Source organism: Bos indicus x Bos taurus, chromosome 14 (assembly GCF_003369695.1).
Source record: "Bos indicus x Bos taurus breed Angus x Brahman F1 hybrid chromosome 14, Bos_hybrid_MaternalHap_v2.0, whole genome shotgun sequence".
Classification (NCBI taxonomy): Eukaryota; Metazoa; Chordata; class Mammalia; order Artiodactyla; family Bovidae; genus Bos; species Bos indicus x Bos taurus.
The window spans coordinates 37,296,068-37,321,544 of record NC_040089.1 but is presented as its reverse complement, the minus strand read 5'-3'; the positions used below and the strand labels follow the sequence as shown (position 1 = coordinate 37,321,544).

The window sequence follows — 25,477 nt, the reverse complement described above, 5'->3', positions numbered from 1 at the left end:
TAATTAATAAGCATTTTGAGGTTCTTACCTTGTATTCCTACAGAGCAGTGGGCTATCTAGAGAGGCAAACAGCAGATTGTGTGTGTATACTGTAACTTGATCCTAAATTTTAGAGGTGTTTGAGCCCATGTGGAAATACGGTGTAGATGGAGTGTTAGGATGTGCAAGGGGAGGGGTGTGTGTGAAGTGAAGATGGACAGGTCACTCCTTTGTGGCTTGCAGCACTGGGGGCAGTTGAAGGTTTTCAAGCTGGTGGTGTTCTGGGTGATGCAATGGGATTTGAGTTTTAGAAAGATAGCATTAGCAGCAATCAGATGGGAGATTATTACATCCAAGCTAAGATGATGAAAGACTGTAGCCAGTGCAGCAGAGTTCCTGGCAAAGAAAGGAAGGAGATTTGAGAAATATTTATGAAGTTAAAACTGATTGGATTTGGTGACTGGCTAAAGGTTGATTGTGGAGGATTGAGAGTTTCTAGGATTTCCCGACTCATTGACTAAATTGTGTTAAGTATAAAGTTTAAGTAATTAGTTTTTGTGACAGTTATAGAGACAGGTTCTTTTGGATTCTCTTACAATTTCTCTTATTCTTTGTTCTTATTCTACTTTTTTTGAGGACTATTTGAATGGCATTAACAATATGATTCCATTTAGGGAAGCTCTTTCTTCTTGATATAGTCTACCAAAAATGTACACTTAGAGCTGCCTTTCTAAGCCTCTGGATAGAACAGAATTCGACCTCTTAACATTCTTTCACTAGAGAGAATAAGATTTTTGTTACAAATGACCTATAAACTCAACCCTAGCTCTAACATTTTGATTCTGTGGTGTGTCTGTTTTTCTCTCAGACAGCACATTTTATTTCCTGAAAAATTTCAATGTTTTCCTGGTCTCTTTATGTTTTTCCAAGATGTTCTCAGTGCAACTGAGTCTTGGGGAGCAGACATGGGAATCCGAAGGGAGCAGTATAAAGAAGGCCCAGCAAGCCGTCGCTAACAAAGCTTTGACGGAATCCACGCTCCCCAAACCAGTTCAGAAGCCACCCAAGAGCAATGTTAATAATAACCCAGGTATGGCCCTGACTTGGTTCCTTGTGTTCTTGTCCTCTGCATGTGCTGTTCTTGTATTTTCCTTCATGCAGGCCTGTTGCATAGTCAATGGGTATTCAGACAGCAGTATAGTAACTGAAGATGAGAGAATGAAGAATGTAATTGGAGTTATTTTAAAATTCTGCTTTAATGGCTACTCTAAAGGTGTATTATTTACTTTTTAAATGTGACAAAAAGGCATTTGGATACAAAGACATGAAAACAGGACTGAGGTTTTTTTCTAAAGCAAAGATAGAAGTCATCAATTTCTCTTTCTAAGTATATAACATATAATTATTAATTAAAATAGTCTATATTTTAGTTTAATAGAAAATTATAAAATTAGTCCTAAGCATCTTACTATTTTGTTTGCTCATGTAGAGATGGTTGCCATTTACATTTAAAAACATTCATATGAAGTTTGTTAAGAAACCCACAAATCCAGTAAAACCTCCTGTGTATAATATTCTAAGAAAATGAGAGTTCTAGTTTTAAGCTCCTAAGAATAATTTTAAAAAGTTGTTCCATGCATCAACTTTAAAAAGTCGATTGCATGCAGTACCAGCAGCATTATATGTCCAGTTATCTATTGGGAAGAACAAACCTGTATTGGACACCATGCATGAATTGATAGCATCAAATTAATAAAGTTCTGTAAATTTAGTACCAGCGTTATGCCATTTACTCATCTGTTAACTTACTAATGCAAGTGGTTACCTTCTGACCAGTGTTGCTTTAGGTATTTTTGTGATGGAGTGAAAAAAGACATTTTGCCTGCCAACACTGACTCCATAGGCTGTTTAGTTAGAGTCCACATGCTCATACTCATAATCAGGTCAGCACTTCTTTCCCATGTGGCATGTGCTCTGTAGACAGTCTCCTTTTTCAAGGACTGCTCTTTTCAGAACTTCGTGACCTTCCTAATGGTAGTCCTTTTACATATGTTCAGCTTATTCCAGTATTTGTTAAGTATGGGTAAATAAGCCAAAATACTGTTAAAATTTAAAAAAAGACTCTTTTAGCTTAAAGCTAGGTAGAGGCTATATTTAACTTTCAAACTCTGTTCAGATTACTGGTTGATCATTAGCACCATACTACTAATTCTATTTATTAAGCATTTGTTTTAATACATCTGAGAGATGTAAAATAAAACCATTGTTCTTTTCTGTAAGGGTTTTAGTTATTTACATAAAACATGTAACCCAGTGGTAAAGATTAAGTACCAAGTGGGTAATAGCAGATTTCAGTATTATAGGTAATGATACACATGTACTGAGGTGGTTGAGGTGAGGTATAGGTCTTGAATAGAGAGCAGGCAGGCGTAGGGCAGAGGAAAGGGTATTCCAGGCTACGGGAATACTGAGGAAACTCCTTGGAATAGGAATCTGGACTGTGGGTTTGGCAAAAAAATATTTTCTTTATAGATGATTTTTTTCTCCCCTCCCCCTGTAGATGATTTTTAAGTAGAGTAGCTAAGTGGCTCGGAGAAGACAATGGCAATCTACTCCAGTACTCTTGTGTGGAAAATCCCATGGACAGAGGAGCCTGGTAGGCTGCAGTCCGTGGGGTTGCTAGGAGTTGGACACGACTGAGTGACTTCACTTTCATGTATTGGAGAAGGAAATGGCAACCCACTCCAGTATTCTTGCCTGGAGAATCCCAGAGACGGGGAAGCCTGGTGGGCTGCTGTCTATGGGGTCGCACAGAGTCGGACACGACTGAAGCGACTTAGCAGCAGCAGCAGTTAAGTGGCTAATAAGAGATAAGACTAGAGATGTAGTTAGAAAGCAGATAGTGATGGACTGGAATGCAGCTTTAGGAAATAAATGTTATCTCTATTCGGGGATTAATTTTTACCAGCAGGTGGATGATGTGTTCAAAAGAGCAATTTAGTTGCTCATGTTGAGTTTGACATATGTATGGAAGGTGGAAGATACTAGAAGCTAAATCAGTTAGGAAACCACAGCCATAGTTGATGGGTGAAGAGAAAGAGAAGAAACTCATGTTCATGGAATGGGCAGAAGGACAAGTGTTACTGATCCACTGGTGGAAGCCAGGCCTGTGGACCTGCCCCCTGGGGCAGAGGCTGTGAAGCACGAGCAGCTGTGTGCGGAGCTTCGGTTCAGGTCCACTCCCAGGGGCTATAGCAGGAGACCAGCGAGCAGAGGAGTCAGAGCAAGGGAACAGGAGAGTGTGAAGGCCAGTGGAAATATTCCCACCATTGAACGTTGAACTGAGCTGACAGAATGAGTAGATTTTGGGGGGGTAAATTAGTTTTTTTAACTGAATTTTTTTTTTTGTATGACATTTTATACATTTATTTGTTGCTGAGGTAAAATTTTAAAATAAATATAACTATGTATCTGCAAGTGCACAAACTATGGTTGTGGAGCCTTGATGGGATTTTGCACTGTGAATGCTTTGCAGGGTTTCCCAGAGCCTCAGAAGCCTCTCTCATAGGGGTTAAAGCCCTTCTAGTTAACTAGGTTAAACAACTCCAAAGGGAACCGCTGTTCTGCGTCCTGTCATCCTAGATTTGTTGTGCCTGCTTGTTGGAATCGTCCGCCAGAGTCTTCTGTCATAGCTTATTTTTTTCAGTGTCATGTGTGTGAGATTCATCTGTGTTGTTAACAGTATAGTATTTTTTTGCTATGTAATATCCCACTGCATGGCTATACCACGATTTATGTATTTATTATACTGGTGGTAGACATTTGGGTTGTTTCCAGTTTGGGGCTGTTAGAGATAAGACTCCTGTGCTGTGAACTGGAGAAGGAAATGGCAACCCACGCCAGTATTCTTGCCTGGAGAATCCCATGGGCAGAGGAGCCTGGTGGGCTACAGTCCATGGGGTCGCAAAGAGTCGGACACAACTTAGTGATTAAACAACAACAATGCTATGAACATTTTTGGATGTATACATTTCTTTTGGGGGTGTAGCTAAGTAGGTTATGTATGTGTTCAGCATTATACATAATGTTCAACCTGACACATTTTCCTCCCTCTAGCAGTATATGCGACTTTCCCATGTCCTTGTCCACAAAGGGCATGCTCAGCTTTCAAAATTTCTGCCTATTCTTCTGGGGATATAGTAGTATTTCATTGTGATTTTAATTTGCATTTCCCTAGTAATTAAACTGAACATCTTTACATATGCCTGTTGGCAATAGGATCTTCTCTGAGGTTGATATATTTTTCCTGTTAAAAACCTGCATTGGCAGGTTGTTTATTTCTTTTCAGTTCTTTTATTGACTTACAGGTTTCTTAGATATTCTGGATTAATATCCTTTGTCAGATATGTGTATGGCAGATATCTTTCTGTATTCCTAATGGTACATTTTAGTAAACAGATTTTTATATTAATGAAGTGTAATATATTAGTCTTTCCCCTTATGGATAGTGCTTTTTATTTTTTTATTTTTATTTTTTTTAAATTTTATTTTATTTTAAACTTTACATAATTGTATTAGTTTTGCAAATATCAAAATGAATCCATCACAGGTATACATGTGCTCCCCATCCTGAACCCTCCTCCCTCCTCCTTCCCCATACCATCCCTCTGGGTCGTCTCAGTGCTCTAGCCCCAAGCATCCAGTATCGTGCATTGAACCTGGACTGGCATCTCGTTTCATACATGATATTTTACATGTTTCAATGCCATTCTCCCAAATCTTCCCACCCTCTCCCTCTCCCACAGAGTCCATAAGACTGTTCCATACATCAGCGTCACTTTTGCTGTCTTGTACACAGGGTTATTGTTATCATCTTTCTAAATGCTTTTTAAAAAATTGAAGTGTAATTGAACATAGGTTTATATTAGTTTCAGCTGCACAACACAATGATTTGATATTTGTATATGTTGCGAAATGATCGTCACAGTGTCTCATTAACATCCGTCCCCATAGTTATGTTTTTTTCTTGCGATGAGAAGCCTTTAGATCTACCTTTCTTAGCTGCTTTCAAATATAAATTACAGTATGACTGTAGTCACCATGCTGTCATTGCGTCCTCTTGATTTGTTTGCTTTATAACTGGAAGTCTGTATCTTTTGACCCCTTTACCCACCTCCATCTCCCACCTCTGGCAACCCATCAGTCTGTTCTCTGTATCTGTGAATTCTGGTGTTGTTTTTGTGTGTTTTCTTTCTTTTAGACGCCACATATAAGTGAGGTCATGTGGAATTTGTCTTTCTCTATCTGACTTATTTCACTTAGCAAAATGCCTTCAAGAGCCATCCTATTGTCACAAATGGCAACTTTTTTTTAAATTGCTGATTAATAGTCTCTTGTTCATGTGTATCACCTCTTCATTGTCCATCCATCCATCAGCGGACACTTAGCTTGCTTCCGTGAACATGAGAGTGCACATATTAATATACTTTCAAGTTTTTTATTTTGGGGAGATAAATACTCAAAGGGGAATTGCTAGAATGGTAGTGGTTTTTTGTGTGCTATTTAAGACACCTTTGTCTCCCACAAACTTGTGAAGATGACCTCATATTATTTTTATTATTATAAAGCTTATTATACTGATAAATAATAATTATTATTTATATAAATATTATTATTATTATAAGTTTTATTATTTCATCTTCTAAATTTAGATCTAAGTTTGTCAGGAATTGAGGTTTATGTATGAGCTGAGGTAGGGTTCAAGATTTTTTTCTCCCTTTTAATACATAAACATTCAGTTAGCATTATTTACTAAAAAGGTAATCAATTCACTCCATTCTTCTCTGCACTGCAGAAGAGGGGAGATCCAGGCCTGACTTCATAGGAAGTAGATGGGCCTTAAATAGTAATTACATCCAAGAGAGGAGTTAAATTTAGTACTGCATAGGTAATCTGCCAGTTAATGAGGAGTGTATCTAAGAAGTATTTGCTTTCTTCTTCCTCTTTTTTTTAAACTTTTTTAAATAAATAATTTCTTTTATATACACACACACACTTTATAGAAAGAGTACATAGAGCTCTCAGGTAACCATCACCCAGAAATGATTAACATTGCCAAACCAATTGCGAATAAGTTATGGACATGGTGTCCCATTATCCCTTATTCCCTAAGTGCACAGAGACTGTCCACTCAGGATGCTGGCATCAATCTGGTATCACCAGACTCGACTCCCACAAACCACCAGCCCACAGACTCTCCTCACTTTTCAGTGATGACCCCAATACCGTCCTTTATAGGAGCAGCATCTCATCAGGATCACTGGCCTACTGTGTCTCTCCATTCCACTTACGTGAATGGAACTGGAACAGTTCCTCAGTCTTCCTTTTATGACCTTTACATTTCCACACACTGTATGTAGAATGCTCCTCACTTGAATTTGTCTGGTGTTTCCTCATGACTTACGCATTTTTAGCACAAACATCACAGAAGTGACCTGGGGTCATCTCAGTGTTTCATGTCTGGAGATCCAGGATGTTGAAATGTCCCATTAGTGATGACGTTGGTTTCTTGGTGGAGAGTGTGTCAGCCAGGCTTCTGTTTTGTAAAGTTAATTAATAAGTATGTTTTATTATTTTTTTTTCTTTTTTTTTTAGTATGTTTTATTATTAAACAGTATAATTAATAAGTATTTTCTGAGGAGATACTTTGAGACTATGTAAACATTCTTTTCCTTATCAAACTTTCATTCACCTACCAGCTTTGGCATCCATTGATGATTCTTGTCTGAATCAGTGACTACTCTGAAGGTTGCCAAAGGGTGATTTTTAATTCCGTATTCTTTTTTGATTTATTAGTTAGTTGGAATTCTACCCAAGAGCTTTCTCATCCCCCTCATTTTTTTGTTTGTTTATATCACTATCGATTCTTGGATTCCTGTTTTACCTACAGGCTTATGATATGTGTATATGTGTGTGTGGTCACATGCTCAGTCATCCAGTCATGTTACACTCTTTGTGACTCTATGGACTGTAGTCCGCCAAGCTCCTCTGTCCATGGGATTTTCCATGCAAGAATACTGACACAGGTTGCCATTTCCTCAGGCAAGGGGATCTTCCCAACCCAGGGATTGAACCTGTGTCTCCTGCATGGGCAGGCAGATTCTGGTATTTATCACTGAGCAACCTGGGAAGCTCAGGTTGCTTCCTGAATAAATAAATATTTATTTATTATTATCATTATTTATTTTGATGCTCAAATTGTCCCAGGCTTGGCCAGTGGTATGGCCCCTCAGGTTGACTCCTGTGTCCTTCAGATAGTTCCTCCTCATCCTTTGGGCATTGCTTTCTGGCAGTAGAAGTTGTCTCTAGGTCATCTTGCATTTTCTTTTCCCTGGTTACAGTCATTTTTTTAGGAGCCCTGATTGACTGACTAATCAGTTCATTCTTTCAGCAAATATTTATTGAGTGACTACTGTTATATGTTCCAGGGACTTTTCTAACTTCCTACAAAGTTGTTTCTTTAAATGTTAGCAATATGTTGCTCCTTGAGAACTAGTTGTGGCATCTTTTTTAAATCTGTCTCATAACAGGAATCCGCAATTGTTGTTATGTACTTCTGTATATTTAATTAATCAGTCTTTTTACGTTTGTCATCAGTAAATGTAGAAATTTCCTTTGATGTATCTAAAAACCACTAAAAACTGATGATGTGTTTGCAATGTTAACTTTATAGCCATAAAATATATGAGGATTTCTATGTAATGGTCATCTTTATGCAACTTGGGTCTTAACCCACACATGTTGAAAACCATGGTACTACTTAGCAGTTCCTGGAGGCAGCACATAGTTCGATTATTTAAATGTTTTCTGTGACAGCGTTACTGTGTAAGTATTGGGCTGGCCAAAAAGTTTGAGTTCTCTCATAACATCGTATGGAAAAACCTGAACAAAATTTTTGGCCAATCCAATATCAAAAGGTGTTCTCGTGTAGAAATGTCAGTCTTGTTCTGTAGGAAACAGATGGAGTCCCTCGCTCTAAAGGAATTGGGACCTTTTCCGTATGGTTTGTGCTTTTCTGTTTCTTTCCTCCTCTCCTTCACACCACCAGTTTCTAGCATTTCTGTGAAGATAATGTACTGTAGCCTTACTTTCAAGTGAGGAATTTACATGGGATTATTTCTTTATTTAAATAATATGAATACAGTACTTTTACCAAGTTTAAAATATAATTTTGGTGTGGGTGGCAGACATGCTGTATCCTGCCAGTGTGTTAAAATCATTTCACTGATCATTTTCAAAGACATTAGTTTTCTGTTCATGGTCACACTTAAAGGATGAGGTCTTTCAAGCTGCTGGTTCTTCTTTTTTTTTTTTTTTTCTATTTTTCCCCTTTGAACTTTATGCTGTTTGTGTCTGTGTGATTGTTGCAAAGAATTCATAATGACATAAATCATACAAGTGATTAGTCTGTTAATTATTAAACAAATCTTTCTGAAATAAGAAAAGTCTAAACTTCTAAAGGCGTTCATGGCTCTTGGGGGTTAAAACATCTTTGGAAGACTGTTCGGCAGTTTCTAATGAAGTTAAACATAAGCCTACTCTGTGATGTAGCCGTTTCACTACTAGATGTATACCCAGCTAAAAAGAGTGTATGTATCTGCCAAGAGGCTTCTTGAAAAATGTTTGAAGTGGTTTTATACTTAATAGCCTCAAACTGAAAACAACCCAAATACTCCATCAATAGCAGGTTAGATAAACTGAGCAGAATATTATTCAGTGACAAAGTCTGAAATAGTGATATTCAACAAAGCCTTATTTTGAAGGAAAGAAACAAGACAAACTAATACACATTCAGATTTGAAAAACAGGCAAAACTAATCTATGATGGCAGAAGTCAGAACAGGTAAGGTGGGGAGGTGGGTTTTGACTGGGTATTTCTGGGTGATGGAAATGTTCAGATCTTAATCTGAGCGGTGGTTATATGCGTGTGTACATAGATAATATTTCATGGAGCTGTATGCTCAAGATTTGTGTATTTTACTTATACCTTGGTAAAATACTGTAAGAAACAAGGAGAAGAGAATCCCTTTGTGCTTGACATACTCTTCCTCTGCTCTGAGTGTGTGCATTAAATTTGGGTTTGGACTAATTGGACTTATTTAATATGTTAACTTTTTCTTATCCTTTTTCTTTTTCTGCCTCCTCCTTTGTCCTCCCACCTCCTTTATTCTTTTTTCTTAGATCCTGTTCTTATTATACTCTTCAGCGATTTCATGTGAATTCCTTAGAAATGAGACATAAAATTAGCAGCTCATGACTCTTGGTGGCTTGCTTTCGGCCTGGCTGCCAGTTGTGCGTTTATGTCAGGCTCTACCACCCCTTAGCTGATACTGTGCCCCAGTTTCTCTTCTGCAATAAGTGGACCCATTTTTGTTAGTGATGAATGGAGTCTTAAATCTGTGATGCAGAAGGCATGCTATGTTATGCTCAGGTTGCTCAGTTGTGTCCGACTCTGTGCGACCCCATGGACTGTAGCCCTCCAGGCTCCAGTCCACTGGAATGGGTTGCTATGCCCTCCTCCAGGGCATCTTCCGAACCCAGGTCTCCTGCATTGCAGGTGGATTCTTTATTGTCTGAGCCACCAGGGAAGCCCAAGAATACTGGAGTGGGTAGCCTGTCCCTTCTCCAGGGGTACTTCGTGACCCAGGAATCGAACCAGGGTCTCCTGCATTGCAGGCAGATTCTTTACCAGCTGAGCTATAGGGGAGCCTGCAAAAGGCATAATTCAAATGAAATAATACAGAATTAGACTGGAAATACATTTTACTTTCTATTAAGGCTTTAGGTTCATTTTTGTAGTTTGTTATAATGTGTGCTGCAGCCCATGGGGTTGCAAAGAGTTGGACATGACTTAGTGACTGAACAACAACATGTGGAACATATATGTATATATTTTTAACTAAATAACCTTTTTTGCTGCTTAAAGTTGACGTAATAGTTGTACATTATTTGTGAATTATTATGGTATTTTTCAAACTTTTGTAAAAGTAGAAAGAGTAAGATAGTGAATATCTCTGTACTTGTCGTCAGGTGCAACAGTTACCTACACGTCCCATCTTCTCATCTCTCTGTCCTCTGAATTGTTTTGAAATAAATCTCAGATATGTCACTTCATCCATAAATGCTTCAGTATCTTTAAAGATTATTCACAGGGCATTGTTTTATGTACTATTTTTTCCTATTGTTGTAGAAAAAATTTATTTTCACTAGATAAGTGCAAGAATTACTGATAACCCTGTATTTTTTGCTAATTTTAGTTGCTTGATTACCAAAATATAAATAAAAATATTCAGATGATAATGGTTTTAATGATTAAAAATCATAAGCTTTCTGGAGGAAGTAACTGTCAAGTTCAACGGTTTTTATGACGTACAAACTAAGCGATTTATGAATGTTTGTTTCTCTTCTTTTGAAATAGTGTAACTGTAAAGTTCAATTTTTGGCCATTACTGTACAGAAAATGTTGCAAAAACCCTGAAGAGATTTCATTAGAAATGACTTTCCTGTTTATGCAGCTTGTTTATGCGCCTCCTTAGACAAATCAGACAAGGGGCCATCCACTCCTCTGTGCTAGTTATATGTAAAATAAACATACACTTGATGATTTATTATGGAAATATTTCATTTCTGTGCCTTTAATATTTCTTTTAAACAGGTAGTATCACTCCAACTGTGGAACTGAATGGTCTTGCTATGAAAAGGGGAGAGCCTGCCATCTACAGGCCATTAGACCCAAAGCCTTTCCCCAATTATAGAGCTAATTACAACTTTCGGGGCATGTACAATCAGAGGTTTGTATGTCTTCTTTGGTTTTGTTCTTATTTATTATTTTATGCATATTATCAAAGTTTCTGAAACTCAAAAGGTATTTTTGTTGTAAAGAAAGTTCACTTGGGGTATTTTTCATGGAATATAGATATATCGGGCTTATAAAGAAAAAAGTAATACATTAAAAAAAATAACTTTTACAGGAGCTCATGAAAGCCCTACGTTTGCTGCAGGCAGGACCACGTTTTAAAGTTGTTCCACAGTGTGCTGTGGAATTTTCAGTTGTCTTGCTCATTTTTTCAGCAAGCACATGCTTTTAGCTTAATTAGTACTTTGCTTAATTTGTCTGAATACATTGCAAACATGACTGTTTATAACTTACAGGAAAGTTATTAGGAGGATTTACTAAGTGTTTCTGCACATGGAATAATTTTGGGATAGTTTTAAGTGTAACAGAATTTTCTTTTGCACATGTGGCAGAATTCTGTAAAAAATCTAAGGGTTTTTATTTTTTCCTGATTATTTATAAAAGTCATATGGCTCATTGTAGAGAATGTGGAAAATGCAGAAAGTAAAAAAATACAGATAATTTGCAAACCTAGAATTAAAGACCTGTAATATTTTGATGTGCTTTACATTCTTCTTGTTCTTTTCACACAAATATATTTAACCAAATATAAATTATCCTTTATATGCAATTCTGTCTTAGTTTATGGAAGTATAATATAGGAACAGTAAAATGCACGAGTCTTAAATGTACATCTTGATGACTTTATTGTTTTATTTATGGACCTATGTATTTATAGTTTATTTGATGGCCTTTCACATCTGTGTGTCCTCATGTGATCATCACCTGTCAAGCTCCAGAACATTTCCATCCCCCTGAGAGTTTCCTCATACCTATTTGCACTTGGTATTCTTCCTCCTAGAAGTAATAACCACTCTTCTATCTCCGTAGACTAGTTTTGCCTGTCCTTGAACTTACATAGACTCCTACAGCTTTTATTCTTTGTGTCTGGCTTTTTTCACTTCATATAATGGTTTTCTTGTTTTGTTTGTTTTTAGTTTTTGATTTTTGGGATTCATCCATGTTGCTTATACCTAGGTTCTACCGTTTTTTTAATTGCTGAATAATGTTCTTTGTATGAATATATCATCATTTGTTCATTTTGAACGTGGAGTATTACACCTTCTTTTCACTTAATAGAGGTATCATTTTTCATATCTTTAACCTTTGAAAAACAGTTTTGATGGCTATATTCATATGGTTGAGGTATACTTTACAAGAATTTAGTAAAGTGTAAACAAGACTTGTTTACAAGACTTTAATATACTTATCATTAATATACTTAATGATAAGTATATTAAAAAACACCTGTTTTTGATCATCTAGATTGTTCCTCCCCCTATTTTTGGACAATTATAAATAATGTTTCAGTAAAAAATCTTTATATGCAAGTTTTTGTTTATATCATTGATTATTTCCTTAAGATAGATTACTATAAGGGGAGTATTGGGTTAAAAAGAGTAATATAAAACCAATACAATATTGTAAAGTTTAAAAATAAAATAAAATTAAAAAAAAAATAAAAAGAATAATATATTACCCAATTACATTGAAGTTTATACTAATTTCTTATAGTGTATTTCATACTATTCTGACAACATTGAGCTTAAAACATAGTCCTGATAGTTAAAAAGTGGTATATTTTTTGGTTTTATTGATAACCTGTTATGCTCAACAGTTTTTTAAATAAATATTTATTAGTTACTTGTCCATTTTAATTGGCTAATTTTGATTGCATTGCTTAATCTGTCTTCAGATGTTTGTGTGTTGAGGATATTAGCATTAAGAATATTTGTTTGATTTTCCTGTTTTTTAAAAATGGCTTTTTTAGTTTTGTTTTTTAATGTACTCCAGTTTTAAATGTTATATGGCATAATCTATAAAATTTTTGGTGTGATTTCTCCCACTGCTTCTATGCTTAAGAAATTATTTCTCATGTTTGATCAGACATTTGTTGATGCTTAAAATTTTTTTTTAAATTGAGGCATAATTGACGTGCAACGTTGTGTAAGCTTAAGGTATAGAGAACACTGATTCGATGCATTTATATTGCAGTATGGGTGCCATTGTAGTGTTAGCTTATAACCTCTCTCCAGTCACATGATTATCATTCCTTTTAGTGTTGGGATGCTGTTGCTTTTAAAAGCATTTTGTGTATTTGCTGACAAATTATTACCGTTCAGATAGGACAAGTTATTTGTTTAATCAATAGATAATCTAATACTTTTTGGTGTCTTGCTTGGTAGTGGAAAAATTACCATTCACGATTCAGTCTTACTCAAATAATAAATGGCTCATTTAAATATTGTTGTTCAAGTTCTCTAAGAAAAACGTCCGCCTCTTTATCTTTCCTCTCCAGTGTGTCTGGGGGGGTTACTTTATTGTCCTGGTGAGAAGGGAGGGTGCCTCTCCCCCCAACCCCCTCTTAGTGCTGGCTCATGTGGTCTTTGTGGTGTGATGTCTCTTGTCCACCAAGTAGCTGATTCCTCTCTTGTCTGCCCTGCTGAAACCTGCAGTTGGTGACTTGTAGTCCGTCTTTTCCCCTCAGGTAATGCTGTGGGAGAGTATTGACCATCTTCCTCTTGCCCTTTTGGAGTAAGCTCTTAGCTCTCCTTGTCTCCTTTGGATGTGGTTCGATTCTTATCCTCTTCTGTCTTACTGGAGCATACACTGCCAGGCTTACCAGCCCTCAACTTGGTGTCCACGCTGCATGGGAAGCACGAGAGATATACCATTTCTCTTATGGTTGCTTTGCTTCCCTTTTTTCTGTTACATACCCTTGCCTTTCTCATCAGTCTGAGGTTACCGAATATAAATACAATTACTTGCCTACTTGAGCACAACAGATAGGTTTGATCACCTGAGATAGGAACACCTTGTCAATTTTATACTTATAAGATACTTTTCTTTTAATGTACTATAATGAATATTCAAGAGAATATTATATTTAAAGCTTAATGTATTTTGATATCTGTAGTCCTTTATTTGAAGTGAAGTTTTTGATTAGTGAACTTACTACTTTTAAATGAAAGCAGTCTAGTGCTAAAGCAATGAAAAAATCAGACAGTAATTTCTGTCTTAGGTGAGGTGACTATTTTGATCAAGGCCTAGGAGCAGAGGGAATAAGCAGTGTCAATGCTAAGAGAGAGGGGAGAACTTTGAGGCAGAAGAAAAAGCAGCACAAAGCCTGGTGCCTCGATGCCGCCCCCAGGAGGCTAGTGTGGCTGGACCGCCCTGGGCCTGGAGGAGAGGAGTGGGGCTGTGAGGATGTGACAGGAGTCAGGTGGTTTGCTGATGGTTTAGTTGCTAAGTTGTGTCTGACTCTTGTGACCCCATGGACTGTGGCCTGCCAGGCTCCTCTCTCCATGGAGTTCTCCAGGCAAGAATACTGGAGTGGGTTGCCATTTTCTTCTCCAAGGGATCTTCCGGACCCAGGAATCGAACGCAGGCCTCCTGCATTGCAGACAGGTGGTTTGGTTTGATTTTTTCCCCCGTTTTAGATTTTCTATTAAGTGAGTGCCTGCATTTGTGCTAAGTTGCTTCAGTCATGTCTGACTGCGATCCTATGGATTGTAGCCTTCCAGGCTCCTCTGTCCATGGGATTTTTCCAGGTAAGGATACTGGAGTGGGTTGCTGTGCCCGTCTTCAGGGGATTCTTCCCGATCTAGGGATCGAAGCTCCGTTTCTTATGTCTCCCACCTTGCCAGGCCGGTTCTTTACCACTAGCACTACCTTAAGAACATTGTCATTTTTCCGTTCTTGGCAATTTCTGGTTTCAAGGTCTGATTCCATGGTTGTCATGAGGCTGTGAGAATTTTTTAACGACTTCTCCAAACGATTATGCCTTAGGCGGTTCCCATTTAATGGATCAAGTGGACTCTTCCTTCAGATTTTTGAAGAGTCTTTAGAATTTTCTGCAGATCATAAAAAGGGTAAAAAGAAAATAAGGAAGTACTGGTAAACAACCAAACCATGTTTCAACCTAAACACTCTGCTCACAAAAGGGCAAACCTACCCATTACTTATTAGGCTGTTAACATTATGGTTTCATATATGATCTTAATTTGCAGGTGACAACACCTGTGTGTGTGACAGGGAATTTGGAACCAAAGATCAGAGGAGACGCTCTTCTCCTTGTCAGACTCCAGATGAATTGGTAGCTTTTTACTAAGGCAGGTTCTGAAAAGTTAAGAAGTCAAAGAGACAGGTGTCATTTAGAGGGAGTTTTGAAAAGATCTTTTCATTTTCTGTTTAAAATAATATTATTTAATAATTAGATATTACTCATGCCTTTTTTGTTTTAAATTCTTTTCTGGTTAGGTTTCTCACTTGAACTTATTCAAAGGCCTAAACAGGAGCTCATGAAAAGGTCTCCCTCCCCGAGCCTGCCTCATTTTATGTTGATTGAGGGAAGAGGATTTATCCATGAGCAAACTCGGTGTATACAACTCGAATTCTGAAATACCTGGGTCTCCTTCTAATGTACCCAAGATGTTTGAAAATGAATACATCCAGGATATCTTTTTCTTTCTCATTTGGGGTAGTGTTAACTGACAGATAGGAAGTTGAATGCACACAGAAGTTTATATGACAGTACAAGATGTAAGATTGGTGAACATTTTATACTTTTGTTTATATTTTTGTAATAAAGACTTACATTATCTCAAGGAGTAGAATGGCTGAAATCAGGCCTCCTGCAAATAGTTGATTAGTTTTTTTGTATTCACAGATTAAAAAAGCCTTATTGCAGGGCTAACGGCCAGAAAGCCCCTTGGTCTACTGATGCAGATAGTCAAAGGGCCACAACTCAAACTGTATAGGCTGAACATGGGAATTTCTCTGTGTGTAACTGGACGTCTCTTGGGGAAACCTTCAGGCCTGGTAAACTGTAGGGCTTTCACCCTCATTTTCCCTTTCTCTCTTTCTAGCTCTTGTCTCATTTTTCTTCTGCTTGACTTGATTTTCAAAAACACTGTCTTCCATTTGCTATACCTCATAGGCCACATAGCCCTTAGACTTGTACTAGAGGAGGAACACATTTTTGTTTGTGGATAGCTCTTAGACAAGTTCCAGGTAATCTGTTCATCCCAGAATTTGTCAACCTAGAGAAACAGGGTTTAGTCCCATCCAAACTGCTCTTCAGAGCACAGTTATTTTATAGAGTTGCTCCCTGAAGGCAAAGATGCAGAGGGAAAATTATTTCCATTATAGTCAGAATATTTGGTTCAAGTTCTTGTTCTGATGCCTTCAATCGTATGATCTTGGGCAAGGCTCTCGACCTCCCTTACTTTCCTCTTTTGCAAGATTACACTCATTCAGCAAACATTTATCTAATGACTACTCTTTGCCACATGTTGTGTTAGAGTAGATAATTTGGTGAAAGACAATATGGTAGACTATAGTTGGCTAGAGGAGGAAGACAGTGAAGAGGAACTAACAGAGTGATAGATGTCTCCATAGACTGCTATGGAAATGTTGAGAGTAAGCACCTCACTCAGATTGGGGAATTAAAGAAGCCAATTGACTTGGAATTGGCTTTGAACTGAATTGACAGAAGGAATTGACACTTGAACTGAATCTTCGAGGTTAATAAGGCATCAGCCAGCTGAAGAAGGTTAAAAAAGCAATCTAGATTTTGGGAACAAGGGCAAGGAATCCTGAGAAGTTTAGTTTATTCATGGACATGCAGGCAGTTTGGTTTGAATGGAATAAAGAGGCTGAAGTTCAGGCAGGTCGCTAATCTGGATGTCCTCAAGCAGCATGCCAAGAGATTTAGAGGTTATCCTGGAGTTGATTGGGAGCCTTGAAAGGATTTTAAGTTGAGAGATAAAATAATTGTATATTTGTCTTCAAAATAATTGCTTTTGCACTATATGGGAAATAGTTTGGATAGGCTTAAAGTTTAAGGGAGAAGATGCATTACAAGGATGCTGTAATTCAGGCTTAATGTGATGAGAACCTGAAAGTGAAATGTAATTAATAAGCTATTTCATAACCTAAAATCCAGTTATTTCTAGTTTTACTGATAATTAACATAATGAAATTAAATCAGCTCAGATGCTTCAGAAAATCTGGTTCACCTATCAAATTTCTACTAACAGCCACAGCGGTCCACAAAGTTCTAAGTCTCACAGATTTATCTCCCAGGGAAAACGGGAGACCATGAAGCCTCAAGCAGTACCTGGATCTGCCTATAGGGACAAGTTTAACTTGCTGTGACTCATACTACACATGCTAAGAGAAAGCAACTTTTCTAACCTAGCTACCAGTGACTGGACCAGGACCTGGACACATTAGCCAAAAGCAACCAAATACTGTCTTGACACAAACATACCAAGCACACCTGATGACAAGGGGAACTTGGCACAGGAGCATGCCATGAAATTGTTCTAAATGGAACAACAGCAATCCAATATAACCAAACTCTTTGAGGAGAGATGCTTAAATACTAGATGAATGAATAACAGACGTGTCACTCAAACTTAGGTTGTATCCTAAACAATGCCATTTTATCCAAGATAATATTACACATCCCTATTATGGAAGCTGCTAAGTTGCTTCAGTCGTGTCTGACTCTGTGCGACCCCATAGATGGAAGCCCACCAGGCTCCGTTGTCCCTGGGATCCTCCAGGCAAGAACACTGGAGTGGGTTGCCATTTCCTTCTCCAATGCATGAAAGTGAAAAGTGAAAGTGAAGTCACTCAGTTGTGTCCGACTCTGAGCAACCCCATGGACTGCAGCCCACCAGGCTCCTCTGCCCATGGGATTTTCCAGGCAAGAGTACTGGAGTGGGGTGCCATTGCCTTCTCCATATTATGGAAGCCCTAGACCCTAAAACTCCTCTTTCCATATGTACTCCCAACAAACCCTCAATGCCAAAGATAGATCTTCTAATACCCTTCACTGAGGCTTTAAAGAGTGATAAAATGGACTCTTTATAAGGATCTCATATTCAGTTGAAACTGAACATAGTCAAAACTGAATTCCTTCTCTCTCCAAAGGTCTACTCCAACTCCTCTCATTGTGAACACTATTACAGCATATGTGAAAGTCACCCTTCATGGCCTCTATCGTGCAATCCCCAAGTCTGCCTCCTAAATATCTAGTCACTGTCCCCTCTTCTCCATCTTCAAAGTTCATAGGCTGATGACTAGCTGCTAATTATTGTGATGTTGGCTTACTAGGTATTTTGAACCTGTTTAAACAATCAGTCTAAGTGTTACCAGTTTGTAATGCCTTTCTCAAAAGTCTGTTGGAAAGTAGAACAGTTGAGAAATTGAATGTTTGTAAGGCAATGGCACCCCACTCCAGTACTCTTGCCTGGAAAATCCCATGGACGGAGGGAAGTGACTTAGCCGCAGTAGTATTAACAAGTACAGAGCTACAATTTTGCTTTCTGCCACTAGATGGCGCTTGTGTACTGATAAAACAACCTACACACTTTTTAAGTTCTGTTTGGTTAATACTCCAAGGCTTATGTTTATTGATTAGTGACAGGTTAAATTATATAAAATTGCCAGTTTTGACCTTGCTTTGACCTGTAAATATTACAGTTTCGTATAGTTCAACCTAATAGGAAAAATTTAGCTAAGTACATAATTCTAAAGCCTCTTGGATAAGTGAAATAAATCAGTTCAGTTCAGTCACTCAGTCATGTCCGACTCTTTGCAACCCCATGGACTGCAGCACGCCAGGCTTCTCTGTCCATCATCAGCTCCCGGAACTTGTTCAAACTCACGTCCATTGAGTCGGTGATGCCATCCATCTCAAATAAATATGAAGTGGTAAAAAGCAGAAATTCATTCTAAATCTGATTTTACCTGTTATGTATTATATTTCTTGATTTGTTGAATATATTCTTTCTCTTTTATCATATGCTTTATTCATGAAATGTATGTCAGAACTTTTCAAAATGATACTTCTTTTAAAAATAGTATTTTTTATGAAGATATCACTTTATAGAATAGATGTAGAACTGAAAGACTGCAAGACAAAACTTTCAGTACTTCCTCATATTTTTATATAGGATTATATTAATTAAATTAGGGATGCTTTTCATTTTGGGAAATAAGTCTAAACCCATAATAAAGAAAGATTAAACTCTCATAAGCCAGAAAAGAGAATTTGAATAGGTTACCAAAGCAAAAATGAGGGAGAATGAACTGGAATTCAGTGAAGCCAGGAATCAGAGAGCCAGGGAGATAAAGGTAAAGGAAGAATTATTTGGGTCAGAAGCTCTTATCTTAGGCAGTCTTATTTAAAATTAAGAAGAAGAACTAGTAACTGAAAGAAAAATAAAGAATAGGAACTACTGTACATTGTAACCCTTTAAATAAAACTAATTGCTTAGTTAAACTAGATGCAACACTCTTCATTTTATGAAATCGAAATATAGCTTTTTTCTTTAAAGTGCAATATGAAGAGGGTCTCTCAACATCTGTTTCCCCAAGTATAGGATTAAAAATCAAATTATTAAAAAATATTTTGGGGGTTTATGTTCTGGCTGTGATGAAATAACTGGGACTAGATTTACCCTCTCACTATAAAATCTAGAAAACCTGGATATGTTTTTATATTATATATGAACTGATATGATATGAAGAGAAGTTGTGAGTTAAAGATGTATATTGATGCAGGGCAAAAAATAGTTAAGAATACAATAGTGGAGATAAAAATGGGATCATAAAATGTAATCTAGAAGAAGGCAGAAAAAAGGTAGAAAAAGGAGTAATGAACTCATAAATAGAAAACAAAGAACAATGTGATAGATCTAAACACAGTTATATTGATAATTATGTTAAATGTAAATGGTCTAAAATACTGGTTAAAAGTTAGAGTGTCAGATTGTATAAGACAGCAGGAGATATAACTATATGATGTATAAAGAAATCTACTTTATTTAAAAATATTAAAAAATTTTTTTTAATTTTTTATCAGGTATAACCAATTAACAATGTTGTAAGAGTTTCAGGTGAACAGTGAAGGGGCTCAGCCATACATATACATGTATCCATTCCCCCCAAACTCTGCTCCCATTCAGGCTGCCGCATAACATTGAGAAGAGTTCCCTGTGCTATATAGTAGGTCCTTGTCGGTTATCCATTTAAAATACAGCAGTGTATACATGTCCATCCCAAACTCCTTAACTATCCCTTCCATCCATCCTTCATCCCCACCCTGTAACCATAAATTCATTAAGTCTGTGAGTCTGTTTCTGTTTTGTAAGTAAGTTCACCTTTATCTAAAGAAACCAATTTTAAATATAAAGACGTAGATTGGTTAAAAGGATGGGAAATGATATTCTGTGCAATCATTAATTATAATAAAGCTGGAGTGGCTATATCAGATAATGTAGACTTCAGGACAAGGAATATGACAAGGTATAAAATTATCAGTGATAAAAGGGTAAAATCATCAAGAAGACTTAACAGTTCTAAATATACATGCACCTACTAACAGGCTTTAGAGTAAGTTAATAGAAATACGTACTGCTGCTGCTATGGACTGAATTATGTACTCCCAAGATTCACACCCCCCAAAGTAATGGTATTTGGAGATAGGATCTTTGGAGGGTAATTAAGCTTAGATAGATCATGAGGGTGGGGCCCTCAGCGTGGAATTAGTGTCCTTATAAGGACAGCCGCAGACAGCTGGCTTTCTGCACTTTGCCCCTCTCCCTATGTGAGGACATAAGAAGTTGGCTGTCTACAAGCCAGAAAGAGAGCTCTTTCATCAGAAACTGGCCATGCTGGCACCTTGGTCTTGGACATCTGGCTTTCCACAACTGAGAGAAATTTAATTCCTGATTAAGCCTCCCAGTCAATGGTAAGTTACTAGGACAGCGCAAGCTAAGACATTGATAGAATTCATTAACACTGTCATCCAGGGTTATGAAACCCTCCTTCAATAACAGCAGAATATACATTATTTCCAAGTGCACATGCAGTGTTCAGCAAGACAGGATATGCTGTGCTATTAGACAATTTTCAGTAAATTTAAGAGACTTGAAATGATACAGACTCTGTCATCTGACCACAAAGGGAAAAAGTTAGAAATACCATAAAAATATCTGGTAAATTCTGTAAATATTTGGAAATTTAAGGACACATTTCTAAGTAATGCACTAGTCAAAGGAGAAGTCACAAAGAATACTAGAGAAGTATTTTGAACTAAATTAGGGTAAAAATGAAACATTGAAATATGTGGGTGCAGCTGAAGTTGTGCTTGGAGGAGAATGTATATTTTTAAATGCTTACATGAGGAAAAACAGATCCAGAATTAATGCTTTAGGTTTCTACCATAAGAAACTGGAGGAAGAAGAGCACATTAAATATCAAAATACAGAGAAGGAAATGGGAAAAATAGGAGCAAAAGGTGATGACATTGAAAACGGATAAACAACTGAAAAAAAAATCTCAGTGAAATCAATGAAATAAAAAGTAATTCTGGGAAAAGATCTATAACATGATAAATTTCTAGCTAGACCAACAAAAGAGAGATTGTGAACTTATATTACTGCCAATATCAGGACTAAAAGAGGGAATTCTACTGATACCAAAAGAATTATAAGGGAACCTTAAGAATGACTGTTGCTAGATTTGATCACTTAGATCATTGGTTGGCAAACTGTGACCTGTAGGTTCGTTGCCTGTACTTTTATTCGAACATAGCCATGTCCATGTATTCATATATTGTTTTGGGCTGCAACTGTAACAGTAGAGTTGAGTAGTTGTGACAGACTATTTATATATGCCCTGCAAGCTTAAAGTGTTTACTGTCTGGTTCTTTAAGGAAAAGTTGACTGACTTAGGTGCAAATTTGTAAGAAGGCACAAATGACCAAAACTGACTTAAAGACAATTAGAAAAATCTCAGTAAACCCTATTAAAGAAGTTGAGTTTATTTTAGAAACTTTGCCAGAAAGAAAATTCAAATTGCAAACGAGTTCACTAATAATTTCTACCAACATTTGAGGAGGAAATACTGTCATTATCTCAGAAAACAGAGGAAAAGAACACTTCCCAATTCATTTTATGAGGCCAGTGTTGTCTTGTACCAAAATCAGTCAAAAAACTTAAAACTTGAGATCAGTATCCTTCATCATCACAGATAGAAAAACCCTTAACAAAATATTAGCAATTTAAATTCAGTAATATTTAAATCATACAATACACATGATTAAATGGAGTTTATCTTAGGAAAGCATTAACCATATTTATAAAGGTGAAAAACCATATGAGCACCTTATTAAACACAGAAGCATTTGATGAAAGTCAGAAATCATTCATGATATAGACTCATCAAACTAGGAATGCCAGAGAACTTAGTCTAATAAAGGACTTCTCTAAACAACCTTTAGCTAACATGTTTTGTAGTGAGAGATTGAATACTTTTTAAGATAAAGAACAAGACAGCGATGCACACCATTTTCACTTCTGTTCAACATTGTGCTTGAGTTCTAGCAAGTACAGGAAGAAGAAGAAATAAATAGAAAATATTGGAAAAGAAGAAATAAAACTGCAAATTACATGATCATATATGTAGAAAATTATAAGAAATCACAAAAGCTACTGAAATAGAGGAGTTCAGCAAGATCACAGGTTACAAGATCAAAAAATTACAGTATTAATTTTTATACAAAAAAATCAACAGTATTTCTGTTTAATAGTAAAGAACAGCCAGAAAATTTAAAAAGCATAAAAACATATACTCAGGCTTAAATGTAGGAAAATATGTGCATAATCTGTATATTGATTGTGAAAAAATATTGCTCAAGCTAAAGAACAGTTGTATTATTAAGATATCAATTTTCCTAAAGTTAACATGAAGATGTGATAAAATCTCAATCAAAACCCTAGCAGGTTTTTTTTGTGAAATAGTAAGATAAAATTAACGTTCAAATGGAGATGCAAAGGATCTAGAGTAGTGAAAACAATTTTGAAAAGGATGAATAAATTTGCAGAGCTCACACCACCTGACTTCAAAATTTACTGTAAACCTACAGTAATCAAGACAGTGAAATATTGGCATGGGGAATAATATATGATCATTCCTAGGTATCCGTGGGGAGTGAGTTCTAGAACCCCACTCCCAGCCCCTGCAAATATCGTAATCCAATGATGCTCTCAAGTCTTTTATATAAAATGATGCAGTGTTTGCATATAATCTGTATACATTCTCTCATACTTTAAATCATCTCTAGATTACTTATAATCCCTAATACAATGTAAATGCTATATAAATAGTTGCTAGGGCGTGTGGTAAGTTCAAGTTTTGCTTTTTTGGGACTTTCTGGAGGTTTTTTTTTTTTATATATTTTCTGCACATGGTTGGTTGAATCCAAGGATGTGTATGTAACCCACAGATAATGAAGGCTGACTGTGTAGATCAGTGGAACAGAGTAGAACAGAAGTTGGCAAACTAGGGCCCATGGACCAAATCTTTCCTGCCTGCTTTTGCATGGTTTGTAATCTAAGAATGTTTTTTACATTTTAAAATGGTTGAGGAAAAGAAATCCAAAGAGTGATATTTTATAACATGTGAAAATTAGATGAAATTCAGATTTTAAGGTCTGTTAGTGAAGTTTTATTAGAACACAGCCATGATTATTTGTTTGTGTTTTCTCTGTAGCTGCTGTCTTGCTGCATTAGCAGAGTTGAGTAGGTATAGCAGAAGTTTTATGGCTTGCAAAGCCCAGAATATTTATCATCTGGCCCTGTATAGAAGTTTGCTGATCCCAGGAATATAAAGTCAAGAAATAAACATACCCACATATGGTCAATTTGTTTTGTTTTCAAAATTAATTTCAGTGAAGGTGTTAATAGGCAGAGTCTACTCCTTCCAACAACCAGTGGTAATACAGTTTAGTATCCAGATGGGAAAAAGTGATCCTCAACACTTACCTCACACCATAGACAAAATTAATTAGAAATAGATCATAGACCTCCATGTAAAAAGCTGTAAACTTTCTAGAAGAAAGTGTTTTGTTACTTTGGAGACCGAGATTTGGAGCACAAAGAACACAAATCATAGAAGAAAAAATTGAGATACTGAACTTGATCAAAATTTAAAACTTCTACTACCCCAGAGTCACACTTTTAAGAGGGAAAAAGTCTGCTGCACTCGCACGCTGTGATGGCCCTCTTGTCTGTGGAGTGTGTTTCTCTCTGAATAAATTCACCTCTTACCTTTAAAAAAAAAAAAGTGCAAAAGTGACGGGGAAATTCCTTGGCAGTCCAGTGGTTAGGGTTTCCCTTGCCTCTACTGCAGGGGGCACAAGTTCGTCACTGGTCGGGGAACTAAAATCCCACGTACCATGTGGTGTGGCTAAAACAAAAAACTCGAAAAAGCAGGACAGACTGGAAAAAAAAATTGCAGTGCTTATGTTGACAGGATTTGAATCCAGAATGATATAAACGAACACAGGAAGACAAGTATGAGCAAAATATTTGACTAGACACTTCAATGAAGAGATAAAGAATGGCTAATAAGCACATGAAAAGATGCTTGAAATCACTAGTTATCAGGGAAATGTGGCATAAAATAGCTAAAATTTTAAAAGGTTGAAAGGAATTTCCTGGCGGTCCAGTGGTTAGGGTTCTGTGCTCTCACAGCGGTGGGTCCAGGTTCAGTACCTGGTTGGGGAACTGAGATCCCACAAGCCACGCAGCCAAAACAAACATACTCCCTCCCCAATTGAAAAAAAGCCAAAAAGGCTGATAATACCAAGTATCAGGGTGGAATGACTGGCGCCCTCGTAATTACTGCTGGGAATATTAATGGTATGGCCATTCTATCGTGGTTTCTCACTCTAGTTAAATATACACTTACATGCCATCCAGCAGTTCCACTCTGGTATTTACCTAAGAGGAAAGAAAATATGTGGCTATTCAAAGACTTGTTCATGCATGTTTGTAGCATTTTTTCTTTGTAATAGCCCTGAGAAGGGGACGACAGAGAATGAGATGGTTGGATGGCATTACCGACTTGATGGACATGAGTTTAAGGGAACTCCGGGAGTTGGTGATGGACAGGGAGGCCTGGCGTGCTGTGATTCATGGGGTCGCAAAGAGTCAGACACAACTGAGTGACTGAACTGAACTGAATAACCCTGAACTGGTCATATCCAATAGCCCTGAACTGGTCATATCCACCACCAGGTAAATGCTTAAATTGTGTCATACCCATGGCATGGAATACTACTTGGAAGTAGCACTTCTGGTCCAAGTCACAGTATGGGTGAGTCCCCACAACATTATGCTGAACCAAAGAAGCCAGATGCATAGTGTATATACTAGAAGATTCTATTTTTGTGACATTTTAGAAAAAGCAAAACTAATCTGTTGTGACAAAAAAAGTGGGAATTTTTTTTCCAACATACCAGTGCTTTTCTCTGGGTGATAGAAATATTCTGTATCTAGATTTTCAGTTCAGTTCAGTCTCTCTGTCGTGTCCTACTCTTTGCAACCCTGTGGACTGCAGCACGCCAGGCCTCCCTGTCTTATCACCAACTCCCAGAGTTTACCCAAACTGTCTAGATTTTGGTGACTGTTAAATGGATGATGTAAAAACTCATTAGTTATGAGTTTTGAAGTAGGCCTATTT

At 37.1% G+C, this 25,477-nt stretch overlaps 1 protein-coding gene across 16 annotated transcripts in view; it reads left to right on the top strand.

The window, feature by feature from the left end:
* The window catches only part of STAU2 (staufen double-stranded RNA binding protein 2), a 303,753-nt gene that overhangs the window by 39,347 nt on the left and 238,929 nt on the right, over nt 1–25,477 (top strand). For all 16 annotated transcript variants that reach the window (XM_027561188.1, XM_027561190.1, XM_027561200.1 and 13 more), the window contains 2 exons: nt 910–1,069; nt 10,694–10,829. In XM_027561188.1, coding sequence (XP_027416989.1) covers nt 910–1,069; nt 10,694–10,829 — 296 coding nt within the window. The remainder of the gene's footprint in view (nt 1–909; nt 1,070–10,693; nt 10,830–25,477) is intronic.